This window comes from Protomyctophum bolini, assembly GCF_963924005.1.
Source record: "Protomyctophum bolini genome assembly, chromosome: 1".
Taxonomy (NCBI): domain Eukaryota; kingdom Metazoa; phylum Chordata; class Actinopteri; order Myctophiformes; family Myctophidae; genus Protomyctophum; species Protomyctophum bolini.
Window position 1 is genome coordinate 53663876 of NC_137862.1, and position 26942 is coordinate 53690817.

The 26942-nt window shown below is 42.8% G+C and overlaps 1 protein-coding gene and 1 pseudogene across 2 annotated transcripts in view; one reads left to right on the forward strand and one right to left on the reverse strand.

Moving 5' to 3' along the window:
• ano1a (anoctamin 1, calcium activated chloride channel a) overlaps window positions 1-26942 on the reverse strand; it is a 109244-nt gene that overhangs the window by 9296 nt on the left and 73006 nt on the right. The window contains 7 exon segments of the mRNA XM_080763836.1: window positions 6544-6686; window positions 7032-7132; window positions 9618-9675; window positions 12453-12564; window positions 14662-14863; window positions 21054-21128; window positions 25530-25604. Of these exon segments, the coding sequence (XP_080619962.1) occupies window positions 6544-6686; window positions 7032-7132; window positions 9618-9675; window positions 12453-12564; window positions 14662-14863; window positions 21054-21128; window positions 25530-25604 (766 nt within the window).
• On the forward strand, window positions 22762-23428 carry LOC308314708 (large ribosomal subunit protein mL48-like; annotated as a pseudogene). The gene has a single exon. The product of its transcript is annotated as a large ribosomal subunit protein mL48-like (transcript).

Genomic DNA, 26942 nt, shown 5'->3' on the forward strand with positions numbered 1-26942 from the left:
TTCGCTTTGAAATGACGTCAAGGGGTTGAACATGCTTATAGACGAAAAGGAAGCCCTCGGGCTAACTCCGAGGGCACTCCGGAACGAGCGAGGATGATGATTGAAAAGGCTTTGATGTCGCAGGACCGGGCACATGCAGTACAAGGCCAGGTCTATAACGAGGCTGGTTGAACGCCTTCGCCTCGCTTGGGCCTTCCTTGGGGCATGACTGTGTGAAGTGCCGGTTAAAACGGTTTTGCAAAAATCGTGGGATTAAAAGAAATAAAAGGGGGTTTTGCTGTCCAGAGATGCCCGGAGCTAAGCACTGAGGGCCACCTCAGTGTAGAGCCAAAAAAAAGCCTTTCTGGCTGCACAACCTGCGGAGGTCAACCTTACAATCTCTCAGCAGTTGTGTCCCAACTCTGCCTGCTATACGATCACATGGAGATGAAAGGAGAGCAGCTATTTGTATCACCATTAATGTTTTATTATGTTTTTTCTTCTAGTGTCTATATATATTGAACTGGGTTGAATGCCCCAGCCAGTGTACTGTGAACAGGAGCATGCATAGTATATATACACTACACTGACTACAGTGAAGAAACTGAAGCGTCCAACCAGGGAAACTCCCCCCTGTCAGGTGTAAAGGAGCAACTTGGACACTCAAGCATGAAGGAGGCATGAGTTATGTCCGTTGCTCTCCCCAGGTTGGCGGAGGGTGTGTAGAGCCCAGGATCACATTAGATGATTGACACAGGGGTGAAAAATGAGTTACAAAATCGTGGGATAAAAAATATATAAAATAAAAAATAAAAAACTGAAGCTACTGTACAGCACTGTACTGATCTGCAGGGGGATCGCATGGCGATATGTACCCTCTATGGCACATGGATTAATGCATGGCATGCAGTTGTGTCGTTTCTCACACATTGAGTCGCCACCCATAAATATCAAAACTAATCTATGACCCAAAAGGGGCACGTACGAATTATTTAGTTTTACCATAATATTTTTACCTAATATAAGAATTTATAATAAAAAAAAATCAACATCCCCCGACATAATTACCTACCTTAAGAGGTCTTAAAGGACCACTTCAACACTTTTCAACCTATCTTCATAATGGGTCCTCACTAATAATGATGATAAAATGGCACCATTTTCTTCTATACTCAGTCTGTGTCTCATAGGAGGGCTGTGGGCAGTTCAGAAACCCGTCCACCAGTGACATCATCGATGGGGAATCCAAGCCAATAGAATTTAAACAGCCAGGGGATTATAAAACTATGAAGGTTATATTCATCTCCTTTACGGAGCATCAACCATAATGAAATGCCGGTTTCATCATGATACACATTTGTATACCAACACATTACAGTACGCATACTGCGAAGAACAGCAGGTTCACAACTGACATGAGGTCAGGATCGAGGACCCGATATATTATAAATGGAGGTATAAAAAAATAACTTTGTATAAAAGAAGTCACACTCAAGATCCCGGTTATGTCATTGAGTTCTTGAGACCGCTCTCTTATGTAAAAGCCCCCCGGGGGGTCGCACTACACGGATTGTTGGGAATTCATTATCCGCACATGGAGCCATATACTGTAGACCAGATCCTCCCGAGCATTGACATGAAAAACACTGTTCACAGTCCAATTATAATCCAACTGCATGTGTTCCAGCAATCCAATTACCCTAATGGGTCACACACACTATCATGCATGAACAGACATCGCACATTCAAATAAAACTAATAAAGCGACTAAGGTCTACCCATCAAGGACGCTCCGGTTAACCCGGGATCTGGCTAATTCTTTGGTGGAGTGGATTAAGACATCAAAAGACTTGCATGGGAAAAAATCAAAGAGGAGATTAGTCTACAGTACTTCCCACTCGTGGCGGTGATGAATGATATATTGGTACAGTAAGTGCAGGACGCTGATGTCTACAGTACTTTGTACAGGCAACATTTACTGTACTGTATGATGAGAAATGACATGGATTTACCTACATAGAACATATGGAAGAGCATTCATTATAGGTCATATGTTGCAACAGTCAGTGTTACTGCGCTCCGCTCATTAGGAGCAAACTCAGAATTCACCGCAAAGGTCGTCAGGTTAACCACTTACAGCCTAGTTGACCGCGGTCCCCCAGGGCTCTATACTAGGCCCACCACCACTATTTTGCTCTACACCTAATCTCTTTGGCAAAAAATAGCCGATGTACAAGGTTGTAAAAGTACAATTAATGGCCGCAGGCTCACCCCCCCCATATAGGAATGCTTAGGGTTCATTTAAATTGCAGCGAGATTAATTACAAGGACTCAGATTCACGCTAATGAGCATCCACAAGGATCGAAACATTCACACTGATCTAATGAAAACGGTGCAGTTTTTTTTTTTTTTTTTACCTTGTTCCATCTGGGTGATGGTTAATCACGGCACTTTATGTTGTTAGAACATTAACAATGTTACAACCACATATTCCTACTTTTGGGAACCCTGGCGTCTCTATTGTGTGTGTGTGGCGTGAGTGTGTGTGTGTGTGTGTGTGTGTGTGTGTGTGTGTGTGTGTGTGTGTGTGTGTGTGTGTGTGTGTGTGTGTGTGTGTGTGTGTGTGCTCAAAAAATTGTCAGTGATGTTACCCATGTTTTAAATGGCGAGTTTGTACTTCTGCCCTCTGGGAGAAGATACAAAGAACCAAAGTGGAAGTATATCAGATTTAAAAAATCATTTGTATCAGCATCAACTAAGATGCTGAACGAGGCTCTGAAACAGCGGTAACTATACGCGAGGCCTGATTATCCACATCATGTGTGCAATTGTGTAATGTTGTGTATTCCTCTGTAATGTATTTTTGTTGTCATTTATGTTTTATGTGTGGCTGTAGCTGGGGTGAAAGCCCAAGACAAATTTCCCTTGTGGACAATAAAGTTTACCTTGACCTTGACCTTGTGTGTGTGTGTGCGTGCGTGTGCCTGCGTATGTGTTGTGCTGATTGAGCGTGTTGGGCCACTGGGGGTTAAGTGGGATGGTCATTGAAGATTGGACCCATGACCCTTATGGGTCTGTAACTCAGAGAGTGTACACTCTCAGAGTTAAATTAGCATTGATTTTACAATATAAATTGGGGGTCCCAGAGATAGAAATGCTACAAATGGGGGACCGTAGACTAATGCATGTCAAACTGGGGGTCCTTGAAATGAAACAGGTAAAATCGAGACATAAAAATCTTCTCTTATGGGGGTCCCTGGCATGTCTTTTCAAATGGGGGTCCGCGGGCTAATTAGTGTCAATTAGGGGGGTCCTTGACAAAGTTTGGGAGCCACTGGTTTACAGAGGAGATTGAGTGCATATCTTATGCCTGTACTTAGGCCAGGTGCTGGACATCAAGGCATCAAGGTGAGAAGGAGAGGACAAAACATCCGCACACTGTTGTTAAAGCTCCAAAGAACATACTTTTATTACTAGCGCAATGTCCCTAAAGGTCCCCTAAAAGGGTCGAAACATTACGCGAGTAATAAAAGCACGTTTTATTGGAGATTAAAATAAAAACTGACGTTTTATACTCCCATAGAGGATTGTGTTAAATATGCAAGGATTAGGATAATCCTTGCAGAGCTGAATGATATAGGAGGAGGTGGTCGGGACAGTGGCTTCCTGTTGCAATGATGAGGAGACAAAGATTTTAACATCCCTAATGGAGTTTTGTTGGTGACATAACTGGAGGAATCCCCGAGGCTTATTAACGCCAACCTGCAAGAACTGAAACTTTTTAGAACAAAATTCCCCATTCCAAATTCCATGAATTTTTAAAGTGAATTGCACACAATGAACATCCTCACGTCATTGCATCACGGCGTGTGTTGTGTAACAGCACAGGGTACAGGGCATAAATTGGCTCTCCTCTGCACTATTAAATCTGAGCGTAGAGAATTCAACCTCTCTAAGTGAATTAGTGAGTAGTGACTCTTTGCTGGGAGAGTAATGAGACAATATGAGACTAAAATGAGGAACACTGCGTTCTCATCAAAGACATTCCCCTGGGTGTCATGGGGGGGGGGGGAGCCCAGTGGTTCTCAAAGTAGGGGTCTTCAGGATTATTATTTTCTTTTCATCAATTTGATTGAATACTGTATTAACATTACAGCGGTACAGTAACAAAACTTTGCTGAAAGGAAAACAAAGCAGGGCACACACCCACACACGGTGGCTCGCCGAGGGAGCGCTTTATTTGCTTCTCTGGGGCAAGCTAATATTATAGGAGATAAAATTATTTAAGTCCAATTATCGTTTTCTCTCATGGGGGTTCCCTATAGCACAACATATTTTTAAACGGGGGACTACGCCAAATTCATAGACGTTTTATAGGGTCCTGGACATTAAAAATGTTTGAGAAGCACATACTGCCGTAGCTGAATGTGTAGAAAGCATAAGAGTTACTGTATAAAAGACTAGAGTGGTAACCGGAAATCCCTGCCCATTCACTTCTATATGGAATTGCTCGCCCAGCGTGTTTGGTGACGGCGATATCGCGGAGCCCTTCCGCAACTTTTCGCATAATAGGAGTTATGTCTCGCGTCACCTCCATGCGCAAGCACACCAGTCGAGCCCATTGGTCAAATGGGACTCACTCATCTCCATGTATTCAGGTGTTTGTTAGGGGGTGGGACTCACTCATCTCCATGTATTCAGGTGTGTTTGTCAGGGGGATGGGACTCACTCATCTCCATGTATTCAGGTGTGTTTGTTAGGGGGTGGGACTCACTCATCTCCATGTATTCAGGTGTGTTTGTTAGGGGGATGGGACTCACTCATCTCCATGTATTCAGGTGTGTTTGTTAGAGGGTGCAGGGACTCACTCATCTCCATGTATTCAGGTGTGTTTGTTAGGGGGTGGGACTCACTCATCTCCATGTATTCAGGTGTGTTTGTTAGGGGGTGGGACTCACTCATCTCCATGTATTCAGGTGTGTTTGTTAGGGGGTGGGACTCACTCATTTCCATGTATTCAGGTGTGTGTTTGTTAGGGGGTGGGACCAAGGGGCCAGTGAGGCGCTCCAACGTTGAAGCACTGGGCCCTAGTGGTAAGAGGAAGGACTGCAGGCGGACCCGTGGATTCATGACGTGCAGCTGGGCTTTAACATTGAGCGCTCGGTTGCACTTCCGCATTTGACCACCAAAATGTGGTGGTCTCACTCATCTCCATGTATTCAGGTGTGTTTGTTAGGGGGTGCAGGGACTCACTCATCTCCATGTATTCAGGTGTGTTTGTTAGAGGGTGCAGGGACTCACTCATCTCCATGTATTCAGGTGTGTTTGTTAGGGGGTGCAGGGACTCACTCATCTCCATGTATTCAGGTGTGTTTGTTAGAGGGTGCAGGGACTCACTCATCTCCATGTATTCAGGTGTGTTTGTTAGGGGGTGGGACTCACTCATCTCCATGTATTCAGGTGTGTTTGTTAGGGGGTGGGACTCACTCATCTCCATGTATTCAGGTGTGTTTGTTAGAGGGTGCAGGGACTCACTCATCTCCATGTATTCAGGTGTGTTTATTAGGGGGTGGGACTCACTCATCTCCATGTATTCGGGTGTGTTTGTTAGAGGGTGGGACTCACTCATCTCCATGTATTCAGGTGTGTTTGTTAGGGGGTGGGACTCACTCATCTCCATGTATTCAGGTGTGTTTGTTAGGGGGTGGGACTCACTCATCTCCATGTATTCAGGTGTGTTTGTTAGAGGGTGCAGGGACTCACTCATCTCCATGTATTCAGGTGTGTTTATTAGGGGGTGGGACTCACTCATCTCCATGTATTCGGGTGTGTTTGTTAGAGGGTGGGACTCACTCATCTCCATGTATTCAGGTGTGTTTGTTAGGGGGTGGGACTCACTCATCTCCATGTATTCAGGTGTGTTTATTAGGGGGTGCAGGGACTCACTCATCTCCATGTATTCAGGTGTGTTTGTTAGAGGGTGCAGGGACTCACTCATCTCCATGTATTCAGGTGTGTTTGATAGGGGGTGCAGGGACTCACTCATCTCCATGTATTCAGGTGTGTTTATTAGGGGATGGGACTCACTCATCTCCATGTATTCAGGTGTGTTTGTTAGGGGGATGGGACTCACTCATCTCCATGTATTCAGGTGTGTTTGTTAGGGGGATGGGACTCACTCATCTCCATGTATTCAGGTGTGTTTGTTAGAGGGTGCAGGGACTCACTCATCTCCATGTATTCAGGTGTGTGTGTTAGGGGGTGCAGGGACTCACTCATCTCCATGTATTCAGGTGTGTGTGTTAGGGGGTGCAGGGACTCACTCATCTCCATGTATTCAGGTGTGTGTGTTAGGGGGTGCAGGGACTCACTCATCTCCATGTATTCAGGTGTGTGTGTTAGGGGGTGCAGGGACTCACTCATCTCCATGTATTCAGGTGTGTGTGTTAGGGGGTGCAGGGACTCACTCATCTCCATGTATTCAGGTGTGTGTGTTAGGGGGTGCAGGGACTCACTCATCTCCATGTATTCAGGTGTGTGTGTTAGGGGGTGCAGGGACTCACTCATCTCCATGTATTCGGGGCTGAGGCCGATGAAGGGGTTCAGGAAGTGGTCCTTCTCATGGCGCTGCAGGCTCTTGAACTGCTCCTCGTCCTGCTCCGCGTCGTTCGCCGACTTCCTCTTCCTCAGCAGCTTCTTTAACTTCCTGCAGGATTAACAGGACAGTCACATGTGCAACGTGGGCGTTGGGCATACAGCAGACGCACGCACGCACGCACGCATGCACTCACAAAGAGAGATAAAGTGATGAAAGGGTATGGATTGAAGCTGCACTCTCTTTACCAGATTGTGCAGTTGACATGAGCGTAAGCACCTCATGTGAGACATGAGTGCGAGAGAGACAATTTAACAGAGAAGGAATCCCTTTGCAGATGTAAACTTGCTTGGAAATAGGCTGTGTGTGTGTGTGTGTGTGTGTGTGTGTGTGTGTGTGTGTGTGTGTGTGTGTGTGTGTGTGTGCACGTGTGCGTGCATGTAGTTGCGTACTCACGGTATTCCGATCTCAAATAGGTTGTTTTGGATGAGCTGTTTGCCCAGCATGGTGATACAAAGCTGGATGCATAACTCCATAAGACACCCTGCATGAGCACACTGATCGAGAGAGAGAGAGAGAGAGAGAGAGAGAGAGAGAGAGAGAGAGAGAGAGAGAGAGAGAGACAGACAGTGGGAACATAAATAGAGATATAAGTTGATGGAGGGGGAGTGATAACAGGAAAGAATAGTCTAGCCTCACAATGTAACTGCACAAATTCAGTGATGAATCATTCTATGCAGTCGACACTATTGTCGTTAAATTAAGTATCATTCGTATACTTATGGAATAAAACACACACTAGACAACTTAATCAACATTTACATTCACTGCCTGTGTGCTGGATCTTCATTAAATGTAATAAATGCAAGTCCTTGGAATGCAGTAGTTCCTTTTTTTGGTCGCACAAACTTTTGTGTCAAGATGTCCTTAACCTCTTGTTTTAAAGACAAGAAGACACAGTATGTTAACGTTTATCCTCGCTTACATAACTGCAATAGCAAAGGAATGATTCAGTGGCAACTGGTATGTGTATGTATGTGTATGCTCTGTACACACTTCCTCCTACTGTACAATACATACAGTAGAACCTGTTCAGCACAGACTGTCACAGCATTGACTCACTGTCTGTCTGACAGCATATTCACAAAGGACAAATATTAACTTCATTTATACTACAGCTGTCCAGAAGAGTCTCTGTGTGTGTGTGTGTGTGTGTGTGTGTGTGTGTGTGTGTGTGTGTGTGTGTGTGTGTGCGCACGCACGAGACAATGGCGGCACGGTGAGACACCGGTGAACGCCACACCGGTGTTTTGCTTGTTTTAATCTAACAACCGGACCCGCACTCTCGTTCTAACTATACGATCGTTAATGTAGTAACATCACACAGGAAGGCTTTAGGCACTCCATACTAACCGGAGCAATGCTAAAAGGTAAACTGACGATCACTGCGTTCATGGAGTATACGGTTATCTACGAAAGTATGCGTAGTTAGCACCAGTATAGGTACCGATAGCCTACCGATGAACAGCGAAAAAGTTAAATGTGCGTGCGTGCACGCGTGCGTGCGTGCGTGCGTGCATGCGTGCATAGCTAATCTTGTGAACCACTGGACCAATCAACAACCGATCAATGGTTGTGTCTTGTGCACCCAACCAATAAACCAAGGAAGTGAATCCCAGAATTTTAATCTATCCGTTTTTCCCACTTATTGTGAATTTGCTACAAATAGGGTTCTCCCTCTGGTCTTGCAGTCGGAAATTGCCATTTGAAATTTGGCCAAAAAGTGATTTGGTCTGTTGGCCAAATGTGACCTCACAAAGTAATGTTTTAAACTTGGGACCCTCGTAAACGATATGGTTATTGGAAGAGTTTCAAAGGACTTGCTGTGCAGTACAGTATGCGCCAACGCTTGTTTATAACTTGTTTAACACCATTAGATAATGGTCTATAATATCCGTTTAGCCTAAGTGCTTTAGTGTACAGTACATCAGTGCACTTTACATTTCCTGTCTAATAAAGTATTCAAGTAACCGATACAGTAATGTAGCACGGTGAAAGTACTTGGTGTCGCTGGATCAATATTGTATAGCCTACTGTTATTTTATAGGTCAGGATCCATGAAGTCAATACGAAGTACGTAGGCTTTATTAGATAACACTCTTCTTTTTCATTTACAGAACTTGTCTTGGGTATACCTATAGCCTCAGGTTGAGAAACACTATCTATAGCTTAAATAGCATAGCAAGGCAAAGGAAGCTTCAGCTACAACTGGAATGTGCTAAGAACACTTTAGTTTATTACCGCACTTACATTTCTTGCAAGACGGCCGAGCTCAGTGTTCTATACTGGGTAAACAGGTGCGTTCTATTTGTATGGATGGATGGAAGCAACACTACATGATGATGACAGGGTGTTCGCCGCAGAATAGCATCAAAAGATCGTCAAAAGCATCAAAAGATCTGCAAGCTCAAAACACTTAAAAGGGACTTTTCATTTTCAAACATGTTTGGGTTCATTTTAACACATTTGATCCCTTTGACAGGTATACTCTACTAATCTACTGCCTGATTAATACATGTTGAGGCACGCACGGGCGCTCATGACGAGTAGGCTCGTCTTGAGACGTGTGATAATATCGCTATAACATTGCCTTGCTGCGTTTCATTTTTTTAACCACTGCCTTTGCACGCTTTTTTTCTCGGAAACTAATGCGCTGTCCCCGTAGTGTTGATTGAACAGATCGGATTTTTTTTAGGGAAATGTTAAAAATAAATTAAAAAAATCACACCCCCCCCCACACACACACACACACACACACACCTATCTCTCTCTCTCTCTCTCTCTCTCTCTCTCATTAGCAGGCAGCAGGCACAGCAATACCCCTCTCTCTGTTTCTGGCGCCCCCTACTGGTATTAAGTCACACACTCTTGCTCACTGATACAGGTACACACACACAGGTACACAGGTACACATTGCTGGTTGTAGGAGTGGTTGCACCAATCAATAAGAACCATAGAATAATATAGGTCTAAAGTACTTACCTCTTCCATCCTGTATGATCCAACAACGTACAGGTAGCTTCCTGGACGGCCCACGAGTCTGGAAAACAACAAAACCACCACAAACACCACAGTCCATTATTTTCATTATAATTATAATATTATAATTATTGTATTGTTATTCTGTCAATTAATCTTACTATTAATGTGTTTGTTCAGTAACATGGGTCTCCCAGTCCCCGTCACTCCAGGTCTTTAACCCATTTAGGCCTGACATCGAAATAAAAAGAAACTTCTTCTAAATTCTGACAGTTTTCTGAAATACCTATGTTTCTATATCAGTGGTGCTCCATATTTCATGTCAAGGACCCCAAAAAATGATATGTAATTGGCCACCGACAGAGTCTGAAAATATTATTATTCCAGGAACGCCTCAGAAGCAAAGATACGAGTTAAAAACGTTCGCTCTGAAATAATATATCAAAGATTTGTGCCACATTTTCACGATTTTTCAAAAATAGCAGACCTACAAGCTCATTATGAGCTTGTAGATCTGCTATTTTTAAATAGCTATAGGGGTTTCCGTTCAGAATGGGTTAATGATTAGAAAATACCAGAGAACCCATTTAAATTTAAATTTTTATAGTGTTCCAGTTTCAATTTAGTCTGTTGTCATTATTTGTTTAATCACATCATCACTCCCAATTGCACTTGTTTATCCTGTATGGGTTCTCTGTTCTCTCCATGATTGGACGAAATGTATCCCAGCCTGACATTTTATTTTCTCTCTATTAAAAGGACCACTTCACCACTTTTCAACTTTATATAATAGGTCCTCACTAATAGTCATGATAAAATGGCACGATTATTTTCTACTCAGTCTGTCTCATATAGGAGGGTTGTGGGCAGTTTAGAAACCGTCCTCCAGTGACATCATTAGGCAGATTTATTTTTTATTTTTTTTATTTTACAAAAAAAATATATTATTATCGATGGCATTGCAACGTTTCAGGACTAGAAAGCCTGCAGTTTCTATTAGCTTGTATGCCCCCATCGATGATGTCACTGGAGGACGGTTTCTGAACTGCCCACAGCCCTCCTATGAGACACAGACCTGAGTAGAAAGAAATTGCGCCATTTTATTATTATTATTAGTGAGGACCTATTAAATGAAGATAGGTTGAAAAGTGGTGAAGTGGTCCTTTAAAGAGCTGGAGAGACAGGCAGACCCCTTAATTATTACTGAACAAACACTCCAATGAACAACGATTACTATCATGATATAGAGCTAAACAACGCTTTTAATCAAATAATATATGTAATGTTATACCATATCAACAAATCAACACAAAGAAATTCAAACAGATTTTTCTTTTTTTAATTGATTACTGGTAGTCTGATGACTGCTACTTAACCCCTACTTAATACTACTTCATCCTTCAACACTGTCATGTGACCTACAGCGCTGCAGCTTACAGCGGTTTGCACTGTGAGCCTGCAGATCTGCCAGTTTCTTTACAAACAAATTTTGTTTTGCCTATAGTGACATGCCCAAAATAGGGACGCCACATTGAAAGTGGTTAAAGGTATATTCAGTGATTTCACTCAAAAAACAGTAGGTTTCGTTTTTGCCTTGGGGACCCAAGCTTTCATCCAATCAGGATAGAGAACCAAAAACGAAACCTAAGGTTTTTTGACCCCCAGGGGTTAACTGGGGACAGGGAGGAACTCCTTATATGGTCAGGCTCAGCACACTCTATAGTAGAGAGGATTATCACAACAAAACAAAAAAAATAAGTGATATTTGAATTAAGTGAAATCACTGAATATACCTTTAACTGTTGCAGCGCTATAGGAGTTTATTAATTAATTAATTATTATTATTATTAATTAAATGTGTCAATTAGCTGTTAACACATTCCTAATGGCGAGCAAGCTGGATCATCCCAGTCCATCATCATACAAGCCAAAGCTCTTAAGTTACACAGCTATTCAATGCTGTCAGGCAGAAACTTAATTGTATTGCCAATTTCAACTTTTCACTCAGTTTTTTTTTCATAAATCAATTAATGCCCTACTTTGTCCTACAAGAGTGTCGCAGAAAAGTAACTAAAATAGCAGATATACACACTCATAAATTGTAGATCTTGTAGTTGTGAGCTTAGTAGTTGTGAGCTTGTAGATCGGATATTTTCACTTAAAAAGTGAAGTCATTTCCCAGAAAAGTGAAGGTTTTGGACATACAAGGTTTCCACCTGACAGCGGAGTGATGTTTCCACTGTTCAGCGTGTTGAATTGTCTGGCTAATTTTTTTTTATTTGCCTTGAAAAGTGATCATTTGCTTAATGCCTTCTAAATTAATTGTTTGACGACTCCATGCAGCTCTGGGGCATTTCTCACATCTGTTGTATCACAGAGTGGCTATTATATTAAATTGTATTATATATATAGTTAGTATATACTGTAGGTTGTATAATATAGTCGCTGTCTGGCAGAAACATAATTAGGTTTAAATACTAGTTTTGCAGTATTTGTATTTTCAACATCAACGGATACATTTGATGCATTGTTGAATGACAATAAATGCTGGCTGTATAGCCATCCATCCATCATAGCACATTTATCCAAGGCACTTTACAATGATTGTGCATTACATTCACCCATTCACACACACATACAGTACATACAGTAGACTGGAAACCACGCAAAGCACCAACCTGCGCACCGAGAGCAATTAGGCCGGGGTTCAGTGTCTTGCTCAAGAACATTTCAATGGTAACATTGTGGGCTTGTATACGTCTGCTATTTCCAGCCGTTCTCTGCGAGCGACACCAACGCACAATGGAGCATAAATTAGGCCTTCGGAGATATACACACCTGCCCCTGAAGAAGGCCAGGTAGACGATGGGAGTGAAGGCGTTGACAAACTTCAGCACAAAGGTCTTGAAGATCAGACGCTCCTCAAAACTCTTGTCAGTCTTTGGAACCTCTGGAAAAACAACATTTAGAGAGAACACACATTAAAGAGGGGCAGTGGTGTCATGGTGGGTTGTTTTTTTACTGGTACCACAGCGTTTTAACGACGCCATGTGCATGCGCACAGAACAGCTGACATAGCCTAAGCCTATATTGTTAAATAGTGTGTGAGAGTTTTAGACACAAACACAAAAGTAGACTTAAAATAGCCAGACAAACATCTTCACTGCACACTAGCGAAACTAAAAAGTTTGCTTCGGACGAATGAATCTGCTCTGGAGGAGGAGGAGGCATTCTTCTTGTGTACAGAACACCTCACAGCACCAAGTGTGCATGCTTACCGTAGCCTATAGGGCCTATAGGACAGCTTTAACTGTTTATACCTGATACTATACTATACTATAGGCTATGTGCGCTCAGGTATAAACAGTTAAAGCTGTCCTGTTGTTATGCAAAGTACTGTAGTATCCATTTGATTTGGCATGGTACTAAAGGGGGGGGGGCGCCAGTAAACCTAGACCACTGGGTACTTTGTGCGTCTTGGAAAGTCTGGTGACGCGAGGTTGATTAGGTGCGTCTTCTCTTGAATCTAGGGGGACGCGTGTTCTAGCGTGCACGCACATGCACCGTTCTGTTCCGTCGCTGCGCGTGCAGAAAAAAAATCACTGGTACCACGGCGTGGGACTGCATTCTATACGAGCATGACACCACTGCATAGGGGATGTAGTTGTACCGTATTTACAGTCACGACAATGGTGGTACTTCATTGGTTTACTAAAGTACTTGAGTAAACCAGTGAGTGAGTACATTATTATTAGTAGTATTACTTGAGTAGGCCCATTTTGCCATTCTTCATATACCTCTACCTCTACTCCGCTGTACTTTGTCCTCCACTATATTAATTGCAAGTTACTTTGCAGATTTACATTACAAAACATACATTAACCAATTGAGCCCCATTTTATACTGTACTTAAGTATTTCCTTTTTTCAGATGGGTATAGGCCTATAGGTGCTCATCTGTAACAAGTAAATAACAATGGACAACTAATAATAAATAATAATAATGGATTTTACAATGCACTTCACATTCGCAAGTGCTACACAGCAGTGAATAAAAGCAAAAGAAACAACACACCATTAAAAACATCTAAAAGAACAGGAACATTTAAAACATAAGGGCAAGGCTATATAAAAATGCTTTGGTAAAAAGGAAAGTTTTGAGTCCTCTCTTAAAGGTAGAGTAAGTGATTTCACTTAATTCAAATATCACTTATTTTTTGTTTTGTTGTGATAATCCTCTCTACTATAGAGTGTGCTGACCATATAAGGAGTTCCTCCCTGTCCCCAGTTAACCCCTGGGGGTCAAAAAACCTTAGGTTTAGTTTTTGACTCTCTATCCCGATTGGACGAAGGCTTAGGTCCCACAGCCAAAAACGAAACCTAAGGTTTTTTGAGTGAAATCACTTACTCTACCTTTAAAAGCGTCTACAGACTGTGGGGCTCTCAGGTGGGTCGGGGAGAGCGTTCCACAGTTTCGGGGGGGCCGGTCACCCATGGTGCGTAGGTTTGGTCTTTGTGGGTTTGAGGAGGTTGGTGACTATGACTAAATATGACGCAAATATGACACACGGTATATTCTTCTACAGGGCCGGATCTACCATATGGGCACTTTGGGCACGTGCTCAGGGGCCCTTGGGCATCAGGGGCCCCTAAAAAATAAATAAAATAAAAAACGTTTTTTATTTTTTTAGTTTCACAGAAAATTTCCCTGCTAATCGGAATGAAATAAATGGCGTCTAAAAAGATGAGTGTTTTATTGTTGGTGAGAAGGGGAGCTGAAAAGTGCAATTGTGTGTAAAGCAGCAACAATGCGCTAGATTGGCTGTCACTCTGGGGGGGGGGGGGACCGGAAATAGGCCATTGTAACGGCATAAAACTGCCCCAAAACAGCAAAAAATTGTTGCGCGAGTGTGAAGGGGGGGGGCCCTTCGAGCTTCAGTGCCCAGGGGCCCTCAGAGGTGTTAATCCGGCCCTGTTCTTCTAGGAAATGCCCAAAGATAATGCAGACGCGTGCCACATAGTGTGTGTGTGTGTGTGTGTGTGCTCACCCAGCGTGGTGAGCCAGCGGGCGATGACGGCGTAGATCTCGTCCAGGATGATGATGACGACGAGGTTGATGACGGCGGCCGTGCCCTTGACGGTGGCGCGCACGTTGGAGCGCGCCGCCGGGTACGAGCTGATGTGCAGCGCCGCCTTGATGCTGATGCGGTACAGGATCACGCCGAACACGATGGCAAAGGTCACGCTGATCTGAAACATGGAAAACACGGAATGGACTTTTTTTTTTGGAAAACACGGAATGGACTTTTTTTTTTTGGAAAACACGGAATGGACTTCTTTTTTTCTTTTTTTTTAGGTGCAGTGTTATACAGACAGTGCATGAGCATATTATCGATGCTGTCGGGAAAGAAACCTCTTACTGCGTCTCCATATTTGAACTGTGTTTTTTTCGTAAATGAATGCCGTACAACAGTGTCCCACAAGTGCATCAAAAGTAGCAGATAATAATAATAATAAGGCTAATAATATTAATAATAATAAATTGCATTTTTATTGCACTTTTCATTCACAAGGAATCCCAGAGTGCTACATGGTTAATAAAAACACAATCAATCATACAGTGTTGTTTTCGTCGACTAAAACTAAGACGAAAAATGTTCGTCGACTACCTTTTTCCACTGACAAACTAAATTAAAACTATCTATGATTGACTAAAACTAAGACTAAATATACTGACAATTTCGTCAACAAATGAAAACTAGACTAAAATGTTAGGAAGGGACTAGTGGACAAGAGATCCAGTATAAGTCATTTTACACTTGGTTGCATGCTGAAAATAGCAGATCTACAAGCTCACAACGCGTCGTGTGTAAAAACAGTCATTGCGACGGCATCAAGGCCCACCAAAATACATTTTAGTCGACTAAATCACCTGTAGATTTAGTCGACTAAAATCTTATGACATTTAGTCTACTAAAACTAGACTAACAATAAAACATTCCGGGTGACTAAAATGTGACTAAAACTAAATGAAAACTATTCAAAAGACAAAGACTAAAACTAAAATAGAATTTGATGCCAAAAACAACACTGCAATCATAGAAGGTTCAAAAGTCAAGCACAAAAAGGACATTGCTGACACGGTTATACACAACAGTTCAACACGAAAAGGCCTTCCCGAAAAAAGAACTTTTTCAGGCCCGTTTTTAAAGATTCCAGGGTCTGCGGCATTCTCAAGTCCAGAGGAAGGCTGTTCCACAGGGGTGATGCTGCAGAGCAGAAGCCCGGTCCCCCCACCCCCCCCCCCCCCCCCATGGTGCGTAGATTGGTATTTGGAACTTCGAGTAGGAACTGAGGGTGCGGGTGGAGGTTGTTTTTGGGAGAGTTGATTCATTTCTGTAGGTAGGGAGGGGCATGTCCGTTCATGAGTGATTAGCAGGACCTTGTAGTCGACATTGTAGTCGATCCAGGCTGAAGCGGGGAGCCAGTGCAGTGAGTGAGAAAAGGATGTTTGTTATGTGGTCGTGCAGCTTACGGACTCTCATTAGGAACCTGGCAGTGCTGTTCTGGATGTATTGCAGCTTCTGAATACGTTTGTCAGGAATCCCAATGAAGAAGGGCATTGCAGTAGTCCAGTCTAAAGGTGGCCTTACACTAGCCGATTTTCTTTTCTCCAATCTGAAATCTGATAGCACCACACACTACAGGATAATCAGAGCGGGATAGAGCAAATATCAAACATTCTTGATGTTGATCGGGCCGATCCCGATCACGCTTTGAGCGGCCCCGAGCAGATCGATTGAGTAGGGCACCCCCCCGGGTGTGTTTTCTATCCCCACAAATAACCAATTTTGAACAATCAGGCCTTCATGTCATATGGGTGTTTTAATGGAAATTGCTCTCAGGAACAGCTCGACTGATTTTGGCCTCATCGTGATGTCACCAATGTCACCCTACTTTGTATAATTCCTCCTCTTCTTCAGTCTTCAGTTCCACATTTGCATTTCCACTTTGTTTACAATGTCCACCATTGTTGATTTTCCAAGCTGGCATGGCATGGAAACAAGCCTGGTTTTATCTAGCATCAGTATTATAATGACTCAAATATTAAATAATCTGCATATCAGCACCCCCACCACCTCAGGACATTGTGGTACTGCAGCTAAAACGGCTTTCAAAGTCCAGAAAGAAATGACAAGGCCTGGATATATCAGAGTGGTGATTGAGGCTCAAACCATTAGAAATAACTTTGAGGGACATAGACAATATGATATTAAATATTAAAAGCAGTTTTAAAATGCATGTTATTTGCGCTTTAAAGGAGATAAAGCTTCTCTGCATCCGACTGGTTTAGAAGGGGGCAGAGTTGGGATATGATAGAATGCAGTTCTGCACGGATGATTTATGTGGTCATTGAAAGTCAGGGGAGGATCAAACCTAACACCCAGATTCGTGACTGGAGAAGGCCGTCGAAGGTGAGATGGGGCATGACTGAACCTGGTGTGCATGTGCCAACAAGAAGAGCTTCAGTTTTGTTACTGTTTAACTGAAGGAAGTTGTTGCTCATCCATGCATTTATCTCCTCAAGACAGGTGGTGAGACATGACTTGACTGCAGAGGGGTTGGGGGCAGTTTTTTGTACAGCTGGGTGTCATCAGCATACAGCGTAACAGTGGAACGACAGTCCATGTCTGCTGAAGACACGAAATTATTACAAGTAGGAATTATGTGGAGAGAGAAGGTGAGAGGAAATGGTTATACAACACTTGCTCTGCTCCAGAAGTTGAAGCCAGCTCAACTGTATTTTGTAGCTTTGTAGTAGTTAGTGGGCGTCAAAAGCTACTGTACGCGGCAAGTGTCGGGCATCAGTTTGTATCTTAATGCAACTGTCTCCCATTGAAAAATATTTAAAGATGGCGTGCCAGGGTTTTTGTATTTTCTTTTCCAGTTTTGCATGCGTTTATGAGATGACAGTACTTCATTGGACACCTTGGTGTGGTTGATTTGTGCAATGATTCCTTTTGTATTTAGGGTTTCTTCATGGAGGCTGAAACCTTGACTGTCAAATGTGCCAATGAAAAGAATCTGTGATATAGTGACATCATCAATATCAACAAAATGTTCCCTGCGACATACTAGCGTGGATTAGGAAGCCTAAATGTTACCTTTAATTGCACAGCACGTACGTTGTACAAATGGCTTACGCAAGAAATGTATTTCACCAGTCTGGCATATGCTGTGGATATAATTGAGAAGTTTGAAGCTACATGTTGTCTGCAGCAGACATTGAAAGCTAGTGGGTGGAAAGAATACGCTTTGTAAAGTCTATTCTATTCTTTTTGTAGCTGCCAGTGTAAATACAGCATAGATAAATGTGTATAGAAGTGCCACACATACACTGAGGGGGTGGTAGGCTACTCAGAGACATGGAGAAAAATAAAATCAATAATACAGCAAAAAGCAGGCCGCAAGAAAAACGTAGCAAATATAACTCTGAGAGTGTATACAAGTGGAACAAAATGAACCCACTTGGGCCCCTTTCAATTCCAGACAGCCTTCTCTGTATCCACTCAGCTATGACCGTCCCCCTGCAGCATATCATCGCTGTTTGGTGTGGAAATTCCTTGTATGTCCAGGAAATGGACAAAAAGGACCTGTGCTCTTGTTAATACGTTTTATTTTTTCATGAATTATTTACTTACCGTTTTAACATATAAGTGAATGCCCTGCCTATTTTGTCATAGAAGAGCATGTCGCATGAAAGTATAGTGAAAACTTTTTCTGAAACAATAATACAAAAGGAACGGTTTTGGTCATACAAGTTCCCCAGTTTCTACCCGACGACAGCGCTGCTCAAAGTGGTGTATATGGTGCTCGCTAACGGAGCGTTTGATGTTTACCTTCCCTCTAGCCTGGAACTAACCTATGCTTTCTATGGCATAGGCAGCCTCCCAGCAGGATCCGCCGGCAGAAACTGTGCGCAGCTGCTGGACATGATACTAATTAATTAGAGCGACAGAGAGAGAGAGAGGAGTGTGTGTGTGTGTGTGTGTACATGTGTGCGTGTGTGCGTCAATTTAACAAAGGTGCAGACGATCAGAAATCAGAAGAGAGTGATCGACGTTTGTGCTACTCTATGCCGTATTGAAGTGGACTCGGACCCAGACTTTTTTTTCTCCCTGGAAATAAAAACGTCTGGGTTTCCGAGGCACACCTACCTTCCCTCTGACTAGAGGTCAATAGGTCATGTGTTCGATGCGACTGCAGTAAATGTCACGCCATTTGAAATGTCACGTGTCTTTGCCCTGAAGTATCGGCATATGTAGATGAGACACTGTGCTCTCTGAGGACACGTTATCACGCTATTACAGGACCGACCATTCCTTGGGGAAACTTAAATTTTCTGGTCCAAGTGAAGGTCAACGTTCTTTAAAGCAGCAGTAGTAGTAGTAGTCCAGCATTGTAAACATGTTGCACAAAATCATAACTTACATTTTTGGGTATTACTAAACTAATACTAGCCATAGGGGGAGGGCATAGTGACGCGTTCGGTAGGATTTTGGCTTATTTGGGCGCCATCTTGCTGCCTACATGTAGGCTAGTAGGATGCTAGGCTACTTGGCTGGCAGTCTGTAGTTCGTAAGTTTGCTCGTCAGTGAAGCTGGTGTGTATACTGTCACTGCAGTACACCATCTTCCATCTCTCTACTATCTTTGACTATACTATCGCCTCCCCTAGCCCCCTCACATCAAAACAGTTCTTAACGTTAACGTTCTTAATGTGGACATATCCTTATGGAACCAGGGAGAGGGGAAAAACACCACGAGAGTGATCATGTGTTCTCTCTGCAGTAAATAAATAATCTGCCTGTATGCAATCTGACCATTATTCTTTTGATTTACACTGTCATGCTCGTTTGAGGACAGGTAGAGAGCAGAGCATACATGTATTTGGGAATGTTGCTGAAGGTTATGTTATTTATATTTTGTCAGCTGACGCCCAAATCAAAGAAACCATACAGCGTGCATTTCATTATTTGATATCTCCGACAGTCAACGCACTGCAAGGCTATACAATGGAAGCATAATTCTGATGGCCCGCGGTGGAACGGACAAGTTAGGGTATAAAAACGGAAAGGGCAGACCCATCACTGTTTTGGATCAAGGTTATTTTATTTTGTCATCTGACACCCAAACCATACAGTGTTTATTAAATTGTATTATCTACAATGGTATATGTCTCCACAGTGAGGCTGGAAAATGCCTACTACTATAGCCTAGTCTGGATTTTTCACAAAGCTTAAATAAATACAGTTAATTCTACAATTTAATTTGGTTCTCACTAATGCTCATTACAATAATGGTAAATTTTGGTCTATTCACTGTGTCCCATAGGAGGGCTGTGTGGGCTGTTCAGAAACCTGCCCACCACGGACATTATATGAGGCGCATTAGTGAGGACTAATTGCATGTGTGCGCGTGCGTGCGTGCATGTCTTGTGCACGTTGTCAAAAAACCATGATAAGCCATGGAAGACAATACCAGAATATTTATCCGTCTATCCATTTTTCAGTTATTGTGAATTTCCTGCAAAATAGCGTGTTACATATTGTTCTCCTGGTCTCAAACATCACCTCCCACCCTAGAAACAGAACAATGTACGAATCTGAAATTCGGCCAGTGTGTGTGACTGTGTTTACTGTGTGTGTGTGTGTGTGTGTCTGTGTGTGTGTCTGTGTGTGTGTCTGTGTCTGTGTCTGTGTCTGTGTGCGTGCGTGCGTGCGTGCGTGCGTGCGTGCGTAAGGGGGGTCTCCAAGGAAAACCGGTCGGGAACCTTTACAGGTAGTGCTCCATCGATTTCATACGCTAGGGTTCAAGAGGTTAATGTGTCCAGCGTTTCGGTCGTGGTCAGGTAGCCTTAACCCATTCTGACCTGAGATCAGATTCATACGAGGTTTCCGCTGGACGCACACTGGGTCTGATTAATCCATTCTGACCTGAGATCAGATTAAAAAAAATATCAGTCGTTCTTCGATTTCTTCAAAAATAGCAGACCTACAAGCTCGTAGATCTGTGCTATGAGCTTGTAGATCTGCTATTTTTCAATAGCTAAAGCACAACATGATGCTGACACAAAAATGGGTTCCCGTTCAGAATGGGTTAAAGTCTACATAAAGCAAGAGACGGGGGTGGGGGGCTTTATATACGAGGAACGGGTCGGGAAGAATGGGAACAGGGTCCAAGATATATAGGACAGGTAACACGGAAACCTATTAGAATCACAATATCAAATAGAAAGTGGAACGCGCTACACTTCTCCAACTGAGCTCAATGGACGGCCACAGGCCTGCCATGTTATGTTCTGTGACTGTCGCCCAGTTACTTTGAATAATGTACACAATAATGTACAGTGTATAAGCATAAGAACATCTGTGACTCACCATCATCAACATCATAACCACTACCGTCAAGTAGGCTGGCAACCGGTCTGTGCAAGTCAGCTTCACTTTCTCTCCCTGAAAAAAAACCACACGCATACACGCACGCACGCACACACGCACACACACGCACACACACACACACACACACACAGTACTTGTAAACCACTGAGAAGGATTATTAAATTGTACTGTGTCTGCAAAAGTGCTTTTGCTGACCCAATAGATGCCTCTCCTCCAGTGCACACATGCACTGCGGTACACATAAGCACGCACGCACACGCCTCCTAGCAGATAACAGTCGCATTACATTCGTACCTACAGGGAACTGGGTCAGCAAACCCACACAGTCAAACAAATTGGTCGGTGTGTGTGTGTGTGTGTGTGTGTGTGTGTGTGTGTGTGTGTGCCTGTTAGCCAGCATGAAAACTGTAAATGAACATGAGCCCTGAGGTGTTGGCCTGTTGGGATTAAATAGTGTGAGACAGAGCGATGGCACCGGAGGTGCTGTACTCCTCATTTACACTCCATCGCACGACACCATTGCTTTGCAGACTATATGAGCTCATATAGTCTGCAAGCAATGGTGTAGCTTGTCAACAAGCTACACCATTGTGCGATGCAGTGTGAATGTAACTTTACTTTAACACATGAATACTTGACTGCAGGTCAGAGACGGTCTAGTCTATTCTCTCGTGCAGACCGTTGCCTTACTTACAGTTTCCGAATGCCATACAGGTACAATGGAAGCGTTGAAGCGGTTCAAGGCTTTGCAAAGCGGAGGTCTTCCGTAATTAGTTTAAATTAGCTACAGAAGAAATGGAAATATTATATATTTTAAAATATATATATTTTATTGCAGTGGTTCTCAAACACTTTTGGTTCAGGGCACCCCCGTCACCAAGTCAATGGCAAAATGTTTATTCCTTTTTTATTGCGTATCAACTTTGTAGGCCCCTGTGGGCATGAAAGGATTGCACATACATCATTGTAAAAGGCACCGCTCACAATTATGATTGGCCAGAATGAGATGATGTATGATGATGTATGTATGATAATAAGAGCACCCCTCACTTCACATGGGTGTGATTTTTGTTTCTTTATAGAACCGTGTGTTTATGCCTTTCCTCGTGAGATACAGTATGTCATGAGGAAAATAATAACATAACATATAATAACAATGTTCCTAAACAATATTATTTGGAGGGGATGACCAATTAGAACCTAAGTGATGTCTGCCTGTGCGATCCAGGAATGGCTTTGAGTGACTATCAGCAGAATCTAAATCTCAAAATCGTGCCGAGAGGTTAGAGGTTCTTGAAGGTAGAACTAGAATCTTAGAATTGGTTATGTCATCACGATGAGGTAACCATTAGTCAATCATGCCCAAATATGGAATTCCGGGGTCACACAATAACGCCAAGTCATCGAAGATGTATACGACATATATAATAGAAAATCTAATAATTTCCATACATGAAAACGAAACGTTTAAGAAGTAGTGAAAATAACAGATCCACAAGCTTGCAATGCAGCTTGAAGCGACGCGCTGTGAGCATTTAGATCTGCTATTTTCACTGTACGTCTAATTTCTCTTTTGTGGACTTCCAAATGATGCGTGTGAAAAAACAGTTGGAGGAAGGCTGCAACATTAACTCATTAACAACACACTTCTCGTTGTAAAAAACATACAATACATCCGAGACGATGAATGTTGGGCGTTCCTAAGTTGCAGTGTTCAGTTGCACAACATCCATTGGCGTTGAACCGAGCTTCGACGTGTTTACAACGGGCTTCTTCAGCATCTCTCCCGCACCCGCTGCATCATGGGGGCTCATCTCCGAGTCCGGCCAATACCAGACAGTACAGAAGTCAGCCGACGCATACGATCGGCAAATGGAAGCATCTAACTGCCAAAAGAAGCGCCCAGGGGAAAAAAAAGGACAGGCAGCCGATGAAGCCGATCAGCGTGGCCACGGACGCGGCGGCGTACCCCACGTTGAACGTCACGGCGTCGGGTTACGACATGACCACCACGGTGGAGCACTTCTCCCAGTACATCCATAACTTCTGCAACAGGCTGCAGGGCGTCAAGGTGCAGGAGAGCTACGCTTTGCCCTGCACCAAGAGCACAGTGGTCATGGTCATGCCAGAGCAAGGCACCAAGATGGACTGTGCCCTCCGCACACACACGAGAATCGTACAGCTCAGTCGTCTCAGCGCGTATACGTTGAGCCCAACTTTCATGGAAGTCCTTCTGAAGAACCGACCCGAGGGCGTTCTTCGGCTATCTGTAAAGGAGCATACGGAGTCTGACTACCTCGCCCCGCTTCAAGAAACGTCCTGATCTAGAGGGACTCATCGCACAGATCAGTTAACCCATTCTGACCTGAGATCAGATTTATACGCGGTTTCCACTGGACACACACTGGTCTGATTAACCCATTCTGACCTGAGATCAGATTCTAAAAATGTCAGTCGTTCTTAGACTTTAAAAAAAATAGCAGACCTACAAGCTCGTAGCGCGCCACTCGGTGGCGCGCTATGAGCTTGTAGATCTGCTATTTTTCAATAGCTAAAGCATAACATGATGCGAACACCAAAATGGGTTCCCGTTCAGAATGGGTTAAAACAATTAACCGCAAATACCCCCCACTGTAAACTTGTATTAGGAAGTTATATGCTTTGTATAACATGATTTGTTTTTGCTAAATACCTGTGCTTTCACCCCCCCTCCCTATAAATAATGATTAAAAAATACATCTGTAATTTCTCTTTTGGGTAGTCTAGTCGATATCGGATTGATATATTACTTGATCCTTTGCACGGTATAGCCAGTGGACCAGCAGCGATTGCTCTATTCTGAGCACGAGTGGTGGGAAAAGTACTCAAATGTTTTACTTTTAACTAGTTAAAGTATAAATACTGCAATGTAGATGTACACCGTTACAAGTGGAAGTCCCGTATTAAAAATGTACTTGAGTAAAAGTACAAAAGTATCGGCAACAAAATGTACTTAAAGTACTAAAAGTGCAAGTAGCCTACTCATATTGCAGAATGTCCCATTTCACAAGTTCATAATGTGTGCAAAATCTTTTGAAAATAGCCGATCTACAAGCTCACAACGTGTCGCGATGCATTTCCAAACGTATTGGAAATGGGAAATACTCAAGTAGACCTATACAAATAATAATCAACTTGAGTAAATAGCAGTAGCACACATAACAAGCCTTGTGCATGTGACTATTGGCACACAATCAATCAGCACTACGCAGGCTGATGAAGTTCACGTTTCAGCTCGTCAGTGCATCACTGTCCATTGGTGGTCAGGTGACTTATTGATTGAACATCACACAGGGCTAACTGAACATCAATTACTATTGACATGATGACATGTGCCTCGAGGCAAATCCCACCGTTTGTCTTCTTGAGAGGCCAAATACTGTATAAGGTATATCCTTTTTCGATGAAGTAGATGCATAAGACAAGTCTCTCTCTTGTCTCACTGCCTCAATTAATCGAACAATCACAAATCAAGTTTATATACTGTACATAGCCTACTGTACATGGAAAGACCCCAGCATTACCTTTTCTTTTTGAGGGGTGCTATAGGCCCTCCTGTATTCAAGCTATTAGTGAACATTAAATCCCATTGACAATGAATGGAAAGTTTTACAGTAGTGTCTGAGCAAATCGCCTATTTTTGTCTTACACAAACATTATATTCCCATTGACAATGAATGGAGAATTTTACGCCATAGTGTCTGTGAAAATCGGCTAAGTGTCTATTTTTAAGGGGCGCTAGCACCTTCTATAAACGGCTTTTGTCCCCACACGTCTCAAGATTTGCCATTGACCACAGTAAGAGAATTCCGGTCAAATGTCCGCTAAATTTTGTGCCCGCCCGTCTCAAGTTTTGCCATTGAGAAATGGCAAAACTCAGAATTCCGCTAAATATGACATAATTAAACATCAAAACATTAAAGGCCATTGACATTGAAGGGACAATTTACGCCATATGTAAACGAGCAAATCAGCTAACCAATCACAGGCAACCTGATTGGCCAATGGCCAGTATGAGATGTTGCATGATGATGTATAACGATAAGAGCTGATAATTCTTCTAAATATGACGTAAATTAAACATCAAAACATTAAACACCATTGACAATTTGACATTGAAGGGAAACATTAAATATTATTTATAAATATAATATATATTGAATGTTTTTTTTAAACATTGCATCATGGTTAAATGATAACATAAATTGATGTACGATAACACGTACGCTCGGTCGTGCCACGAAATTCTAGTGTCATACAACAGTGTACAAAAATGCAAAAAAAAGCCAAACTACAACCTCGCAACACGTCGCAATGTGACATGGAGCTTGAAGTTGTTTTTGTTTGCCTATAATGATTTGGAAATATAATTCTATTCAAATAACTATTGTAACGGGGTGGGATTTGATTCCTTACCGTGTCGGTGGTGTGATCTTCATGCTTCTGGGTCTTCTGCATGACTCGGAACTCATAGTCGGCTCTGTAGTGGTCCTGGAAGGGACAGCGATGCATACGTTAGCCACTATGCTACGAACCAAAACATGTGACACACGGCTGACCTGTCCTATCGCAGTGTGGGTATAGTGTAATGGAGAACGCAGCCCTCTCCAATACAGTAGTAGGCCTATGTGTGTGCAATGCATGTGTGTGTCTGTCAGAACCATATGGGGGAATTGAGAGTCAAAGAAAAACCCATATAGGCCTAAATTAAATGCTCCATCATATTCACTGAGCATGATTAATTGGATATGACAACTCTCTCATGGCAGCGGATTTCAATCTAAAAGTTGAGTCAGCGAGAGTAACCCACTGGTCTGTTTGGCGAGAGAGCAGAGGAGAGGAGAGGAGGCGTGAGCTGCAGGCTGTGAGTCAAGCAGCCTTCATGTCAACTCAAGGACAAGCAGTCATCAGCGGCCACAAACAGCAGCTATGCTGTACAGTTTAGGTGTTCAGAGCCCACACTAATGACGGGGTTTAGAAGGACAGCAGCATTATATTAGTCTGTATGACGAGTCGACAGACTATAAGACAAAAGGCATGAAGCGAGGCAAGTAAAGAAATTATCAAATTAAACCAAGCGTTACATAACGGCACGCCGCGCACAATACTGCAGTTCAAAGGGAAGTGAAAGACAAGTAATGGCATTATAATAGCGCAAGGATAGCTGTCATTATACAAGTCCAAGGATAGCCGTTAAAAGGGGCACTTCGCCAACTGTCAAGCTCATCTTCATATGATCGGTCATCAAAGCTCATTCTAAGATGCCATCAGGGCTGTGGAGGGTTTCCTTTTCCATGCAGGAAGAGAAAGGCTGTAGTTTTTTATAGCTTGGAATTCCCACCGAATATGACAGGTTTCTGAACTGTCTATATGCACTCCTCTGAGACACAGATTGAGATTGAGTAGACTGTAAATTGTACTAAGTTATAATGAACATCAATGGGGGCCAATTATAATGGAGATAATATTGAATATGGGAGAAAAAAATATATTTTAACTAATTTACTGCCGGAGTAAATAATCCACCCCCTGACAGCGTTTTTTCCATTTTATAAAGTAAAATATTTATCTCTTTTTTATCTAGTATGTAGTATATATTTTTCCCTCTCTCTCTTTTGTTTTGGTTAATGTATTTTTGAATCTTACCCATGATAATCCTGGCAGTTAATCATCACTGTGCTCTGCATAACTCAGAAGCATAGAGATTTACTACTAGAGTCTAGACTCAGGTTTTCAGACTAGCATGCACTCACTGGCAACAGGACAAGCAACTCAGACAAGGAGTGAAGTCATGCCAATCCTCACTAAAATGCAGCATTAGTCAATGAG